Consider the following 16,206-nt stretch of genomic DNA (forward strand, 5'->3'; position numbering starts at 1 on the left):
TGATGGATGTTGCACTGCTGGATCCTCACTTGGTTAAGCCCCACCAACCTCACCATCAGCACAGGAATGGTCCAGATCGTCACTGGCCAGCTGGATGACTCCATTTTCAAAATCTGTGAGGACCTTGATGTCAGGCATTCCTCCACCAGTCTGCGAACTCTCCCTTTTTTGTGTGCCAGTTACTCCTGCATGAACAGAGATGGAAAGAGAGTAAGTAGGACGCCTGCCAAGCCAGATGAGAAGGATGCCTGGCATGTGTGGGTGGTGAGTGGTGCCATGGATATGATGAGGACACGATTCGCATGGCAAACGGTGTGTATGAGAGAGTGAATAGTGATGTCCCTTGAACTGACAGTGAGTGAGATCCCTGTGGATGTGTGATGGGTTTGTGAGTGTGTGAGTTGAGACTGATGAGAAGTGACTTAACCTGGTGGAACAGAGGAGGTTATTTATCCTCTTTTGGCACTGGATGGCCGCCCTGTTTTGCAGGGTGTTGGCGCAGACCACCACTGCCTCCGCCTCCCATGCTGGATTGGTGATTTTTCTGGTCTTCGCCCAGAGTGGGGGTAGAGGACTTTGTGACGTGCCTCCACTGCATCCAGCGGTGCCCGAGGGAGGTGTTGCTAAATTTGGGGGCAACATGTTTCCTCCTTTTGGCAGCCATGAATTTGCAGCAGCTTCCGTTGCCTTAGAGATTTCTAGATCTGTGCAGGGGAACCCTTTAAGTATGGTGCCCGGTTTACTGAAGGCCTGAAGTGACAGCAGGCGGGTGAATCAGAGGCTGCCCCACCAGCGATCTGGCGTGTTTCCTGGGAATGCATTATTACTGAGGCTGGGAATGGGATGATATGGTATGAAAACCCACCCTTGTGGCTGGCGGGCATGTCCTTTTTCCTGCCCGTTACCACACTGCCCAAATTTGGGAAAATTCTGCCCTCAGTTTCGTTGGCTTCAAATATCGGGTGGGGCATGTAATAGGCCCATTCTGCATGATGGCCCAAGGCAATTTGCTACTTGCCTGTCTTTCTGGTGAGACATTATGAGGCTCTGTTTGCCTGTAAAGGTGAATGAAAATGATCTGATGACACTATATGTAGAAAAATAGCTTTCCCCCTTCAATCAACATCTATTAAACACTGATTAACTGGTTATTTATCTCACTTGCTGTATGTGATACTTTGCTATTAGCAAATTGGCTGCTGTGATTGACAACATAACAACAATGACTACATTTCAAAAGCAAGTCATGTGAAGTGCTTTAAGAAATCCTAAAAGATATGATATTGGCACTATGCAAATACAGGCCCTTACTTTCAATATCAATAGTCTGTACCAGAAATAAGCAAAGCTTCTAGCAAATGTTCAAGGGCAGGTGACTTAGCTTTCATTAATGTTCCAAGGATACACCACAGGATCTGCGGCTCACTCCCTGCATTATGTAATGGTGATCTGCCGAAGGGCAGATCTTCTGCTCATTTTTACAGGCCTCACTGTCTTGCGTTTTCCTCTCCAGTTGCTCATCAGAGCCTCTTATTTTCAATTTCGATGAACAATGAGTGATTTGACTATGGAAAAATACATAAGGTGGTTTCCCGTTGCCTTCCTCATGTGTTCTCTTCCCAAAGAATCCTCTGCCTGTAAGCAGCCGTTGTCCCTCAAGGTTATAGCTCTTCCGCCATCACCACCAAAAAGTCACTGGTTCCACCACTGGCCATGGCCCGTAAGTCTTATCCGGGTCTGGGTCAGCTTGCAAAAGGGCAGGGACAACCGCCTGCTGAGGTCTCAAAAGACTCTGCTACACCAACTCCCAGCATTACAATTATTTAAGAATGACCTCATTCATGTTGAGGTTAAAGGTAACCATGTGCACACATTGGGAAGGGCAGTCTGAACTAGGGGCAATATTCATCAAGACAAATTAATGGCAATTTTGTGTTTTAACTAGAACAGAACTGTGCCAGTTCAGAATTGAAGGCATCCCTAGAAAATCAAGCAAAGGCACACATGCAGGGTTGCAGAGTAATTATTTTAATATCCATGTCTCCATGAAAAGAGCCAATATTTGGAGGCTTTGGGCTCCTTATCATGAAATCTACATCAGTTTACCCAGGGGAGGGCTTTTTGTGCCTGTGCGTTCATAGGCTGAAGTGATAAGACTCCCTGTGGAGTTTGGGTTGTGTCTGATCTGGTTAGAATGAGGTAAATCCCAATCATTTGATCTCTGATTTTAATCCATTTTATAGACTCCATCCCTTGTGGTTTAGATTGGAGATAATCCTTGCCTGGGAACCACATGCCTTCTCTCAAGGATGAAAAGGATATGCACATGTGGGGTGCATTGTGAAAGCTTAGAAATCACAGAACACTCTGGAGAGAATTTTAAAGAGTGCCTTGAAACACCCCGTGTTTTCTTTGTGAATATGCATTTTATTACAGCCTTTTCTTAATTATCTTTTGATGCCTTTTCTACAAGGTACAGATATCAGCTTAGGGCTTAGTAGAAAGTTTGCACAATTGGCCAGCAGTTTTGGGGAGTGCGATTTCTGCCCTAATGGGGACTTAGTTGGATGGGAGGCCTGGCATTGGGCCTCCTAGAGAAAAATGAAGTGGGGCTCCTGCCAGTTCTCCAACCGGTCGCCCATAGTCAATCCCAATCACAGAATCTTGCTAAGTTCATGTTCCATGGCACCATCCTTATTCTAGTATCTTTCCTACGTGGCTACTCTTCATGTGTTAGCCTAGATGGAGAGTTTCTGCAGCCTATTTTAATACAAGGGACATCCAAACTAAGGCTGCTCCCACTTCTGTTCTCATCTGAAGCCCACATGCGTGCAACATTCAAACAAGCGACACTCAATAGGAACCCAGAGCTAGGAACGTGGCTGAGGCTCCCCATTCCTAAGCTCAGGGCTATTGAGATCAACCTATCCTGGGAGCTTCTGGTTTGTGTGGCTTCATATTGCACAGATGGATGCTAGAGGACAACAGACCTTTAAACGGGTAACAGTCCCATGTGCTGTAGACCCTTTCCTGAGCTTCAGTACAATCAATACCTGTGTAGTTGGGTGGACAGAGGCAGGCGTAGTTATTGATTCCGTCGATACATGTGGAGTTATTTTCACAGTCATTATCCTCGCAGTCATCAGGGTTTACCTCACACACCTGTCCCTCAAAGCCTGCAGGACATAGGCACCTGGAACAAAAAGAATTTTAAAATACATAAAAAATTAAGATTCTATTAAATAAGTACCGAGTAGCAATAAGAAATGGGATGGGGAACCTGTGAGGATGTGATTATAAATATCCTTATCACCTTGTCCTTCCCCTTTTCAAACTCTATAAACTTCACATTCTTTCTCCAGTTGGCCAAATGAACCAAATACTGTCACAGGTAAGATACTCATCTCTTCATCTTGGATTTGGATTTGAGTTTAGACCAGAGGCAGGAGACAAAGATCTCCAGGTGAGGATTTCAGGTCTAGCCTTGAAATATTTTGAGGTTCAGCATCAATGGTCAAGCAACACTGGGCCTCCACAAACAGGAGTTAAATTTTACTGCTCAATATCTAATCATACAATAGCATGACTTAGGGCATAATAATTGAACTTCCTTGTATTATAAACTGGTTACTGTAAACATACATGGTCAGTTCTTTTCTTAAGGCACTCAGCCCTCAGCTGCCCCTCTCAGTAGAAACACCCAATCAAGTCAGCAACTGTGTTCTCCTCTTTCTCTCTGGATAACTGGAGGACTTCATCTCCAATCCCATCCTCTCTGGAAAATAGCTCATAGGGTTGCAATTCAATCATGCCCCCCCCACCCCACCCCAACCCCAGTTGAGACACCTGACAACTTACTCCTGCTGTTTCCAAAATGAATAGGGCTTTCCCAACTGAATAAGCATAGCTTGTTCCCAGGCAAGGCATAACAAGGCCTCACTGCTTTATCAGAAGGAAGACAGATTATTCTGCCTAGCTTTAATAGACATCTCTTGAGTTAGGCGCAAAGCAGAGCTCCTTCTACACTGCCCCATGTTCAAGATATAACATGAGTTAGGTGCAGAGTAAAGATTTATATGTTCTGGTTACTCAGGATGTGTCGCTTCCACTTTGCACAAAAGTCAACCCACAGAATCTGAGTGAGAGCCTATCATTGCCAATCTAGTGTCGGTATGTGCTGAACTATGGGTAGCTTACACTCATTAAGATTTGGGATGAGGTTTTATAAATTCAATTTATTTGGAGTCCTTACAGCTCTCCAGGAGAGGAAGTAAATTCCCAGGGAAGAAATAGAGTGTGTGCTAAATCATTCTATCTTCTAGTCACTCTACACTTTAAAGCGAAGTCCTACACTCCTAATAAAAAAAGAATGACTGAAAAATCCAAAACTTCAGGAGCAGAATAAATTTACATTTATAGGTCCCAATACCATCCACTCACTCACTATCTTTCATGAAAATTAAGATCCAAAACAGTTCTGGAACAAAAGTCTGAGAGCTTTGTTTCTGAGATCCTGTGCAAACTCCAGGCAGTGTACTAGAGCTGGCATGATGTAACTCAAACACATGGCTACCTACTTGGGTGACTCTCATTGGTGCTTGGCATCCAAATTTGAATTTGATCTAGTTCTTTTCTTCTAGTAGTTTTGCACTGAATTTAATGTGGTATACTGCAAGTGAAAAGGCAAGTTCATTGAAGGACATTATAGTCATTATCACTCAAATTCACAGGGAAAAACACAGTTGGGGAGGGAGAAGTTTTCCAAATCTTTACCCCAATATAGAAGATCCAATCCATTGTAATGATGATATGGTTTTGATGTGCCAGTAACATTAGCATTACTTTGTAGTTCACTTTATTTAAAATAATTTAAAATCAAATCTCAAGAACGAATTACTTTTGATGATTCCACTTGCTATGAAAGAATCTGATCCTGCCCAACAACAGTCATTCCCTCAATTCCTGGACAATGACTACAGCTCTTAAGCTGTAAACTGAATTGCAAAGGAACATTTTTCTTTTGACAAAATTTTTCCAGTTCCCATAAAAGGAAAATAAATTTCTGACATCATCTATAGGGCCAGATTTTGCTTTAAACATGGCAGGTGGGACCCGGATGCTGAAGTCCCACCCCCATTTCCAACATATCCCATTTTTGCCAGTCAGGTAAAGGGGGTGGGGCGTGATTCAAAAGGAAGGAGACCCGAACTCAGCAAGGCCATTTGAACTCAGTGCTGAGACCCCATTTTAGCTGTGCACAGGCCTTAACCCACAGTGTGGGAGCAATGAATTCATGGAGTAAACGTAAATGCTCATGAATGGTGGATAAAGTCTGTTTAATTGTCATGATCTGAATTTTTAAAAAAATCTATTGCTGTTTAAACAGTGGAAAAAAATGACAGATGTTGGGTGGGATTTTCCAGCCCCGCCCACCGCTGGGATCATCCGGCCCCACCAAAAGTCAATGGACTTTTAACTGGGCCACCAAATCTCCCGTGGTGGAAAATCCCAGCCATTGTCAGAGGTTGGTTAAAAAACAAGTGTGGGATTGCTTTGATTGACAGGCCAACTGTTATAGCATCTGTTTATGCAGTGCTTGTTGACATTTCCCTAAAGATTATGATGTTGTTATGAAAGCTTGGCTGAGTTTCTAAACCTACAATTATCTCAGCAGGGGGTTCTGAGTTCACAATCTGAGCGACAGTTTAAAGACTATTAGAGGATTAGCTGTTTTTGATGTGGAATATAAATAGAGGTTTATTTGTTTTTATAAGAGATTAACCACTTGACATTTAAAAAGGTTTAAATGGGCTTCATAAATAGGAGATTTGTTCACCATTAAGTGTTTAGAGTGAGACCTTTCTTAGATTTTTATAAGTTTATTTTATTTTATCTCCTGGGGTCTGCCATGGTGGATACTTGGTGGGTTGCCATTGAGTTGGCATGGAGGGGGTATGACAAATTGGTGGGGAGATGAGGAGGTGTGAAGGGTGGATGCTACAGGATCTAACTGCTTTAAGTACAATTGGGGTGAAGTCCCAGAGAACAATGGTGGATCTTCTAGCCAGTCCTCTTTGACACCCTCCTGGACCTTGGCCTCCTAGGATCTGCTTTCGGGGAGGGTGGGCCAAATTTTATGCCATATCCATACCCTGGGAGTGAAAATCGGTCATGATGGGGTGCTTTGAACCGAGGCGGGTCGGCTGATTTGGGAAATTTCCCGACTCAAGCTACCTAACTCGAATTGCGAAAATCCGGCCCAGAGTGCTGGTTTTATCAAATACTCTGGGAATTCATTCTGAACTTCTGTACTTGCGCCACTAAGATACATCTCTCTCTGCGGAGAGGAGCACTCAACAATACTACATCTCAAATGCAAGAGCAAACGTTATCAATTTTATTGACTTTGATCAAGACAATGGTCAGGAACTACTGACATCAAATTGTGGCTTCATAACCCACTCTCCTTTACTGGACATTAATGAAATCAAAGCTTTCTGGTAAAGAAAACCTAAACTGTTGTAGACATATGAAGGTCAAAAATGAATTTTATTGGGCATTTAAAGATTATATTTATTATTACACTGGGTCATTGGACCTTATCCAGAGTAAATAAAGCAGTCTCAGGCTTGGGTTATTGATGCAGCAGGCTAGACTTGAGTGACATTTTTATTTCTGAACTTGTGTACGAGACTGTAGAAAGTTCATGGGAGCTTAGTCATATTCTCTACCCAGAAATAACACTTCAAAAGGCACAATCACTCAACCATAAACCCCCAGTAAAATCAAATTAATTTCCAGGGAGATTTTTAGATACTATCAACTTTCGGAGTATGAGGTTTTCATTTTTGCCCCAGGCCCTGAGGAAAACATTTTAAAAAGATAACAGATCTATAAAATCTAACACGACAGCAAAAGGCATGAATCTGCCACCATCTTTCTGTCTATGACTCAACTTTGGAGCACTTTTGAAACTGAAATTTTGATTGCTGCATAACCTTTTTAGGTTAACATAATTTTAACCATCCTCCCAAATGAAGTATTATGAATGATCGTGAAGGCCTCGTTTCCTCATCGCATCAAAGCTAACAACCAACTGCTTGCTTTGCAAATAAGAATCTCCGTTTTGCTGAACATTCACTTTTATTTTTTGAAACACCAGGGGTTTATTCAAGAGCAATTTCCAATTAACATTTTCCTCCTTACAAATAATATATCTGGTGCTTAATTATTCTCTTTAGAATTGCAAAGTAGGACTGATTGATCAGTGGATAAACACCTTGTGTAGTGTGCTATTTGCATTGTGCAATCTAGGAGGGTCCTGGGTACATTTTGGTCACTTTCTCTCCTCAATACCAGTTACCTCTTTCATTTGTCACCATTTGTTCACCGCCTAACTGGGCATTTGGCTCCATATATTCATCGCTCTCGAAGTAAATTTAAACTCCACACTTTCTCACGCAGCTTTTGCCCACTTGTTGTGGAGTTTGTAATCACCTCAAAGGTATTATTAGAGTTCAATTTAATCAATTAATTTAGCCTTCTTTTCCACACTGTATAAATATTCTCAGTTTCTATATCATCCCCTACCCCCGCATACTTCAAGTGCCCAATCCAAGATATCAATTTATCACTGTGCCCCTTGACCTCATTATATTCACTCTATAATGTCCCATTGTAAATTTTTCAACCCTTTTAACCCTCAAAGCCTCCAGATCCTCATCTCTCCAGCAATTCTGTGACAATGAATTATCCCAGCAATACCATCGCTTGAAAACTCAGGTTGAATTATACGGGGTGTCATGGTCCCCGCCTCCCCTACTAAAAAGTCAGGGGAGAGCCTGCCCAGGGGAAGAATGGCTGTCCTGCATCAATTTAACAATTGGCCGTTAATAGGTTGGAGGCAGTCTTTCCGCCCCTCAGGGACAGAAGGTGCTGCCTCAAAGAGCTGTTGACCAAGCAGAGGCCAGCAGCTCTTGATGCACCAGCGTGAGCGGTGGCCACTGCCAATACTGCACTTGTGTGATGAGGAGGCAAGCTGAATCACAGATTCACATAATCTTTACAGTGCAGAAGGAGGCCATTCAGCCCATCGAGTCTGCACTGGCTCTCTGAAAGAGCATTCTACCTAGTCCCACTCCCCTGCCTTATCCGCGTAACTTTGCACATTCTCTCTTTTCAGGTAGCAATCCAATTTCCTTTTGAATTCCTTGATTGAACCTGCTTCCACCACCCTCCCAGGAAGTTCGTTCCAGACTCCAACCACCCTCTGGATGAAAAATTCTTCCGCACATCACTTTTACTCCTTTTGCCAATTATTTTAAATCTGTGCCCTCTAGTTCTTGATGCTCTCTTAGGTGGGAACAGTTTCTCATTTACCCTGTCGATACCCCTCAGGATCTTTAATACCTCTATCAAGTCTCCTCTCAGTCTGCTTTTCTCCAAGGAAAGCAGTCCCAAAACGAACCGGAACTTTATAGAAGTGTTAGGGGGTTTGGCGAGGGAGGGGTGGGTATTGGGGTTTGTGAGGCCACTGGGGGGTGGGAGGGTGGTGATGTAGGCCAACCGGTGCAGGGTTACATCTAGGGTAGGGCCCAGTTAAGGAGGAACCACTCCCCTGCCACCACCAGCTGGCTACCTGGCATGGGCCTCTATCTTTGCCGGTTAAATGCCAGCATCAGTGGAATGTGGCTCTTAAGTGGACATTAATTGCTCACTTAAGAGCCTCAATTAGCCCACTAGGCAGACCGCCCAACACCATCTTTGCCACTGGCATAATTGCAGCGGAGGAAGGGGCGGGCGGCTGGGCAGCGGGCAAGCTACCTGTTGGATTTAATGTGGGCCCCCGACTTCAAACCCATTGGCTGGAGAACGTTAAATCCAGCCCCTCTTTTTTGCTAATGAATTGTGTGTCAGGTTATGGTCAACTTTTAAGAGCAACAGTTTTACTCTTTCAATTAAATTCTCAGCTATGAAACCTGGTTTGACTGAGCTTATGTTCAGAAGAAGTAAAATCCATCTCTCTTATTTAATTATTTAAATGAGCACCTGAATCCACGTTTCTCTCCCTCACTGAGGCGGCAGGTCCCTCCGTTTTGGCACAAGCTGTTGATGCAGGCATTGATGGGAACAGCACAATCCTGGCCCTGTGACAGTGAAAGGACAAGAGGATTATTGATATCCCTTCAAAAGGAGCGCAACACGCCATCAGCAGAAAAATGCACGTGCACCCCTCCAGAGCTGCGCACAGACCCTCACGCCCACTCCGATTTTCTCCCTTCCTGTTCTGAAGATGGTGACTTACATTGGGATTTGATTCCACAAGTAGTTTACTATACTTTGGTACCATGCCCAAATGGTTAGTCTTCATTTCTGAGTCTGGACAGTATTAGCAAGCAGCCCATGCATGGAGGCCATCTAAACTAAGGTCTAAGCTATAAGCACTTAAACCCTGCATTTGTCATCAGGGGTTGCTGAAAGCAATCAGGAACAGGGGCTCTGATGATTGTTCCTTTCTCTAGTCCATGGAAATTGACACTAATTTCAAAACTTCAGCACAGATTAAGGCGTAAAATCTGGGAATACTTGCTTATGTGGTTTAAAATCACACCTGGTAGTTGGGGTAATTTAAATGGCTGTTGAGCTTGTCCAAGAGATTAATTCATCTCCTCCTCCATGAATGCGGCTGAGCTTGCTGTCGAATCTCAACTCTTTTACTGGAATGCACATACAACCCATCCATTACAGTGGACGGGTACAAGAATTGAGACTTGAATAGTCCTTTTTACCCTGTGTGAACAGTACAGGAGCTGCCATACAGTACTTGACAGTGGTAAGTATCATTTATGTACAGCAGTTGAAATTGAGGCACTCATCAGCCAGATTGTAGTCAATGGGAGTGAATTGTTCTCTTTTAATTGACGTACACATAAGCTGACGGGAGTTGCAAAGCACCAGATGGGAGTGAATTGTTTCCTTAAAGTCAGTGAGAGCCCTAGAAACTGAAGGTCAAGGGGTTATTCTATCAGAGGGAAATCAAATCATGTTATCAACCAAAGTGCACGCATGTGCGAATTTATCGTAAGAAGCACAGCATAACAATCACGAGCAATTGGGGAATCATCATGGGATGAATGGCTGAACTGCATACATTAGAAAGGTCCCATGCTTTGTTTTGTGCTAAGTTAGCTGACTTCAATCTGGAAAGCTGTGGAGGTATTCCTAGACTGGTTTGGAGAGTTGGGGACATTAACCTTGGTTCCCACTCTTGATTGTTAAGCTGCAGCAAAGTGTCCATGTCTGGATGTTGGATGAGAACAGGATCGGCTTCATCTCTGATGCCTCTTGTGGGTCACTATCCTACCAACTCTACTGAAGCTCACACAAGAACAACAGCCCTCTGGGCGGAGTACAGGGGCTGACTAGTGCCCTCAGAAGTGAAGTCTTCACCAGCACAAGCTAGCATCTTCAGGGAAGGAAGACAGCCAACGGAAATTAGATTGGAGAGTGGCTGAGAAGAGTATCGTTTTTCCTCATGGGGGAATTCACTCCACGTGGAGCATAAAGATCTTCTATGTCTGATGGCTGTTCAGGATTCTTTTAGCTAGATGGAGTCACCCCCACCCAATTCCCGGCAGATGGGAGATGAAGTTTTGCCCTATTTAGCAAATCACTTGAAGAGTTCACGATGGCAGTTAGTGTAATGAATGGAATTCATGCTTATACAGGCAGTAGTGTTATGAGCTTCGGGTTCAGGCAAATTCTTCCATTTGAAATGTGACTAATGCTAATTAGGAAAAAGATTGAACCATCTTGGCCCTAAACTCTGGAACTTTAACCCTGCTTTGCTATTTCTCTCTCTAGCTCTTTGACCAAGTCTTTGGTCACTTCCCCAAACACTTTAACTTTGCTCCATTGGTAGCGCTCTCATCTTGAAGGCAACGGCTTGTGGGTTCAGGCCCCATTCCAGGACGTGAACTTGTAATGTGGGGTGATACTCCAGCACACTAAGGGGTAAAATCAAGGCCTCATCTTCAGATGGCTTTGAAGGTCTTGTGGTATTTTTTTCAAAGGAGAACATGGAGATGAACTGAGGCAAGGGCAGGTCAGGCAACATTATGGATGTGGCAATAGACACATTAGTGATGGCCTGGAAAGCTTATTTTGGGGTCAGATATGACACCAAGGTTGTGAACTTCCTCCCCTGTTATTAAACAATCTGCTGACAGTCACGATCAAGAATCCCATGTAAATAATGGCTGCTCAGGTAAGTTAACAGTCATTGACTGGTGCTCATGGAATCATCTTCATGAAGGAAACAAAGCCTCTTCAAACAATACCCTCAGGAGGAATGTACAAACTGACAGGAACATAAAAAAAACTCATGCTATTCACGCAAAGAAAGTTTCTCGCTGAGGTTACAAACACACTAACAAAATTTCATTTGCAAATCCAAATGACAAAGCACATTATAATTCAATTGCATGTTACATGCCCACTCAAAACACAATTTCTTTCAATTATACTGTACTCCAAACAAGAAAGTCTACATCAAACCAGAAAAAACAAAAGCTTTAAGGGCCGAATTGAACCAAATCATTAAAGGTTAGGAAATGTATAGCAGATGTAGAAAGATGCCCTTTTCCGATTACTGCAGGAACATTCCGGTACTGTTGTTGATTTTGGTCCCAGAAGTAGGAATGTGTTAGAAGACATTAGTTTCCATGTGGCAAATATTTGAGCCTATTAAATTGATTTTCAGGATGAAATTCCTCCCACCCAGAAATTAAACTCCATTTTGTACTCATGGCAACTTTTTTTCAGTAAGACGAGCAACAGGAACAATCTTACTGCCTTCGTCAAGAATTTGATATCCTTCAAATTAATTCTTACCTTGAAGCCATAGGGACAGGTACATCTGTAGAACTCAATTGGGTCATTGTTGCAGGTTCCATTGTTTTTGCAGGGGCTGGATAGACATGGGTTGCACTTGGCTATGATAGCAACATTCGGTGGATCTGAAAGGGTAAAAGGAAAAGATGTTACTGTCGCCTAAGCACGCTCGGTTACTCCTGCTGTACATGAGTCTCAGAGCACAGCAAGTCTGTATTGCTCATGCAATGCAAATCCTGCATTTGCAAAACTGCCATCAAAAAGACTTATACAGGAGAGTGCACAGGAGCCTTGGGAAGCAGAGAAAATTGGCACAGAACAGCAAAAAAGACATTTTTCAGCACAAAACAATTAGCTTTTCCAATATGGCAGCAGATGAACCCATCTTAATCTCTTTGTGAACAGTAGTTTTGAAATGCTCAAGTTACATCATCTTTCATCTTAGAGGAGCCTGTTGACTCCATATAGATACGATTTACCAGCTTTCATGCTTCCTGATTGGCAGAGACAGCTATATTTTTATACAAATTGGCAAGATTATAGGGTACACTGCTCCCAGTGAGGAACCTTGTTGGATAGGACCACAGATTGGAGAATGAGACACAGAAGTTAGTATGTTTGATTCTCTGCACTTCTGACTTTCTGATCATTCATTTTAATAAGTTAGAAATGTGCAGGTTGCATTGACTGACCTCTGACTGATCTCCAATCTGTGCTAGGCCTGGAGCCTGAAAAAAATTGGCCCTTGCACATGGGTGTAGTCCTTTCTCTTCACTATTCCCTCTTTAATAACTGATTCCAACACAACAATGAATGGGGCTGTTTTGTGCCATTTTTCCTGTGGTTCAACCCAACATATCTTTGCAGTGCAAAAACAAAAATACCTGGAAAAACTCAGCAGGTCTGGCAGCATCTGCGGAGAGGAACACAGTTAACGTTTCGAGTCCGAATGACCGAATGAGAAGAGAGGTGAAATATAAGCTGGTTTAAGGGAGGGTGGCCCTCTCTTCTATTTTTACTTAGTTCTGTTGAAGGGTCATTCGGACTCGAAACGTTAACTGTGTTCCTCTCTGCAGCTGCTGCCAGACCTGCTGAGTTTTTCCAGGTATTTTTGTTTTTGTTTTGGATTTCCAGCATCTGCAGTTTTTTGCTTATACCTTTGCAGTGGAACTTGTTTGTGGGCGTTGTTAGGAGAAGTTTCTCATTCATATCTTCCGGTCCTGTGCAGCGAGCAATACCTGGCTCCTTGTAGCCTGACTTCACCCATTCAGACAGCCAGCGCAGGTTACAGTCGCAGTACAGAGGATTGGCTCCAAGGGCACTGGTGGCAGAGAGAAAGAGGGAGTGTAAAGACTGGTAGGTGTTTAATAAGTCATTTTGACCTATCTTGCCAGGCCAGGCAGGAAACCCATAGGAGGGGCTGGAACAGTACCTTAACACCCAACCTAATTTTACAATCCCTTGACCTTAATGGACAGCAAAATTGGATGGGATGGAAGACTTATATTGTACCCAATCCTAACAGTTTCCTCACAGTCAGGTGAGTTTAAAATTGCCCCCACTGAACGAAGGTCACTGCCACTCTGGTGAAATGGACAGAAAACATTTCAGGTAAATAACATGGGCAGCACTTACACTTTGTGAAAAGTGCAATTTATGCAGGGAATTTAAACATAAAATCTGATGTGTTTAAATTGCCCAATGAACTGCCAGCATTTAAAAGTAATCTCATGGGGATCCTAAGTGCTGGCAGAATGAGGTAAATTCACTCATTTCCAATAATTATACACCATGCACAATTTCATTTCATTTTTAAACTGACTACTTTCATGGGATGTTAGTATACAATTGCCAGTAACCATTCATACCTCCACAAAAATAAGTCACACCATCAATCTGAATAGCGCTTAGTGTTCTGGAAAAGTGCAGGGTCAAAAGGGTTATGGTTGCATATTGGTTATGTTACTGGACTGGTAATCCAGAGGTCTGGATAATGATCTGGAGGCGTGAACTCAAATCCCACCACAGCAGTGGGTGGGGGGAATTTAAATTAACTCTTGAATAAAAAGCTAGACTCAGTAACGGTGACCATGAAACAACTGGATTGTTGTAAATCCAGTTCTGGTTCACAAAAGACCTTCCAGGGAGGAAATCTGCCATCCTTACCCGGTCTGGTCTATATATTTTTTTATTCATTCGTGGGGAGTGGGCTTCGCAGGCTGAGCCAGTATTTATTGCTCATCCCTAATTGCCCTTGAGAAAGTGGTGGCGAGCTGCCTTCTTAAACCACAGCAGTCCATGTGGTGTAGGTACACCCACAGTGCTGTTAAGAAAGGAAATCCAGGATTTTGACCTAGCAACAGTGAAGGAATGGCGATATATTCCCAAGTCATGATAGTGAGTGGCTTGGAGGGGAACCTCCAGGTGGTGGTGTTCCCATCTATCTGCTGTTCTTGTCCTTCTAAATGGTAGTGGTCGTGGGTTTGGAAGGTGCTGTCTAAAGAGCCTTGGTGAATTCCTGCAGTGCATCTTGTAGATGGTACACACTGCTGCTACTGTGCGTCAGTGATGGAGGGAGTGAATGTTTGTAGCTGGGGTGCCAATCAAGTGGGCTGCTTTGTCCTGGACGGTGTCAAGCTTCTTGAGTGTTGTGAGAGCTGCACTCATCCAGGCAAGTGGGGAGTATTCAATCACACTCCTGACTTGTGCCTTGTAGATAGTGGACAAGCTTTGGGGAGTCAGGGGGTGAGTTACTCGTTGCACGATTCCTAGCCTCTGACCTGGTCTTGTAGCCACAGTATTTATGTGGCTAGTCCAGTTCATTTTCTGGTCAACGGTAACCTCCAGGATGTTGATAGTGGGGGTTCAGTGATGGTAATGCCATTGAATGTCAAGGGGCGATGGTTAGATTCTCTCTTGTTGGAAACGGTCACTGCCTGGCACTTGTGTGGCGCGAATGTCACTTGCCACTTGTCAGCCCAAGTCTGGATATTGTCCAGGTCTTGCTGCATTTGGACACGGACTGCTTCAGTATCTAAGGGGTCGCAAATGGTGTTGAACATTGTGCAATCATCAGCAAACATCCCCACTTCTGACCTTATGATGGAAGGAAGGTCACTGTTAAAGCAGCTGAAGATGGTTGGGCCGAGGGCACTATCCTGAGGAACTCCTGCAGTGATGTCCAGGAGCTGAGATGACTGACCTCCAACAACCTCATCCATCTTCCTTTGTGCTAGGTATGACTCCAATCAGTGGAGAGATTTCCTCTTGATTCCCATTGACTCCAGTTTTGCTAGGGCTCCTTGATGCCACACTCGGTCGAATGTGGCGTTGATGTCAAGGACAATCACTCTCACCTCACCTTGGGTGTTAAGCTCTTTTGTCCATGTTTGAACCAAGGCTTCAATGAGGCCAGGAGCTGAGTGACCCTGGCAGAACCCAAACTGGGCATCAGTGAGCAGGTTATTGCTAAGCAAGTGCCGCATGATAGCACTGTTGATGACCCTTTCCATTATTTTACTGATGATTGACAGTAGACTGATGGGCCGATAATTGGCTGGGTTGGATTTGTCCTGCTCTTTGTGTACAGGACATAGCTGAGCAATTTTCCACATAGCCGGTAGATGCCAGTGTTGTAGCTGTACTGAAACAGCTTGGCTCGGAGTATGACAAGTTCTGGAGCATAAGTCTTCAGTACTACTGCCGCAATATTGTCAGGGCCCATAGCCTTTAGTATCCAGTGCCTTCAGCCGTTTCTTCATATCACATGGAGTGAATTGAATTGGCTGAAGACTGGCATCTCTGATGCTGTGGATCTCCGGAGGAGGCTGAGATGGATCACACACTCGGCACTTCTGGCTTAAGATTGTAGCAAATGCTTCAGCCTTCTCTTTTGCACAGATGTGCTGGGCTCCCCCATCATTGAGGATAGGGATATTTGTGGAGTCTCCTCCTCTGGTGAGTTGTTTAACCGTCCACCACCATTCACAGCTGGATATGGCAGGACTTCAGAGCTTAGATCTGATCTGGTTGTGGTGTCACATATTTTTAGGTATGCCTGGTGCTGCTCCTGGCATGTCCTCCTGCACTCTTCATTGAACCAGGGTTGATCCCCTGGCTTGATGGTAATTGTAGAGTGGGAGATATTACCAGGCCATGAGGTTACAGATTGTGTTTGAGTACAATTCTGCTGCTGCTGATGGCCCACAGCACCTCATGGATGCCCGGGTATTGAGTTGCTAGGTTTGTTTGAAACCTATCCCATTTAGCATGGTGGTAGTGCTACACAACACGATGGAGGGTCTCCTCAATGTG

General features: G+C 43.9%; 1 protein-coding gene across 1 annotated transcript in view; it reads right to left on the bottom strand.

Moving 5' to 3' along the window:
• Positions 1 to 16,206, bottom strand: part of LOC144685734 (slit homolog 3 protein-like) — a 599,629-nt gene that overhangs the window by 86,780 nt on the left and 496,643 nt on the right. The window contains exons 25-28 of the mRNA XM_078550561.1: positions 13,050 to 13,213; positions 11,893 to 12,017; positions 9,049 to 9,146; positions 3,054 to 3,193 (exon numbers count right to left, since the gene is read on the bottom strand). Coding sequence (XP_078406687.1) covers positions 3,054 to 3,193; positions 9,049 to 9,146; positions 11,893 to 12,017; positions 13,050 to 13,213 — 527 coding nt within the window. The remainder of the gene's footprint in view (positions 1 to 3,053; positions 3,194 to 9,048; positions 9,147 to 11,892; positions 12,018 to 13,049; positions 13,214 to 16,206) is intronic.

The sequence above is a fragment of the Cetorhinus maximus genome, chromosome 10 (assembly GCF_964194155.1).
Source record: "Cetorhinus maximus chromosome 10, sCetMax3.hap1.1, whole genome shotgun sequence".
NCBI classification, from domain to species: Eukaryota; Metazoa; Chordata; class Chondrichthyes; order Lamniformes; family Cetorhinidae; genus Cetorhinus; species Cetorhinus maximus.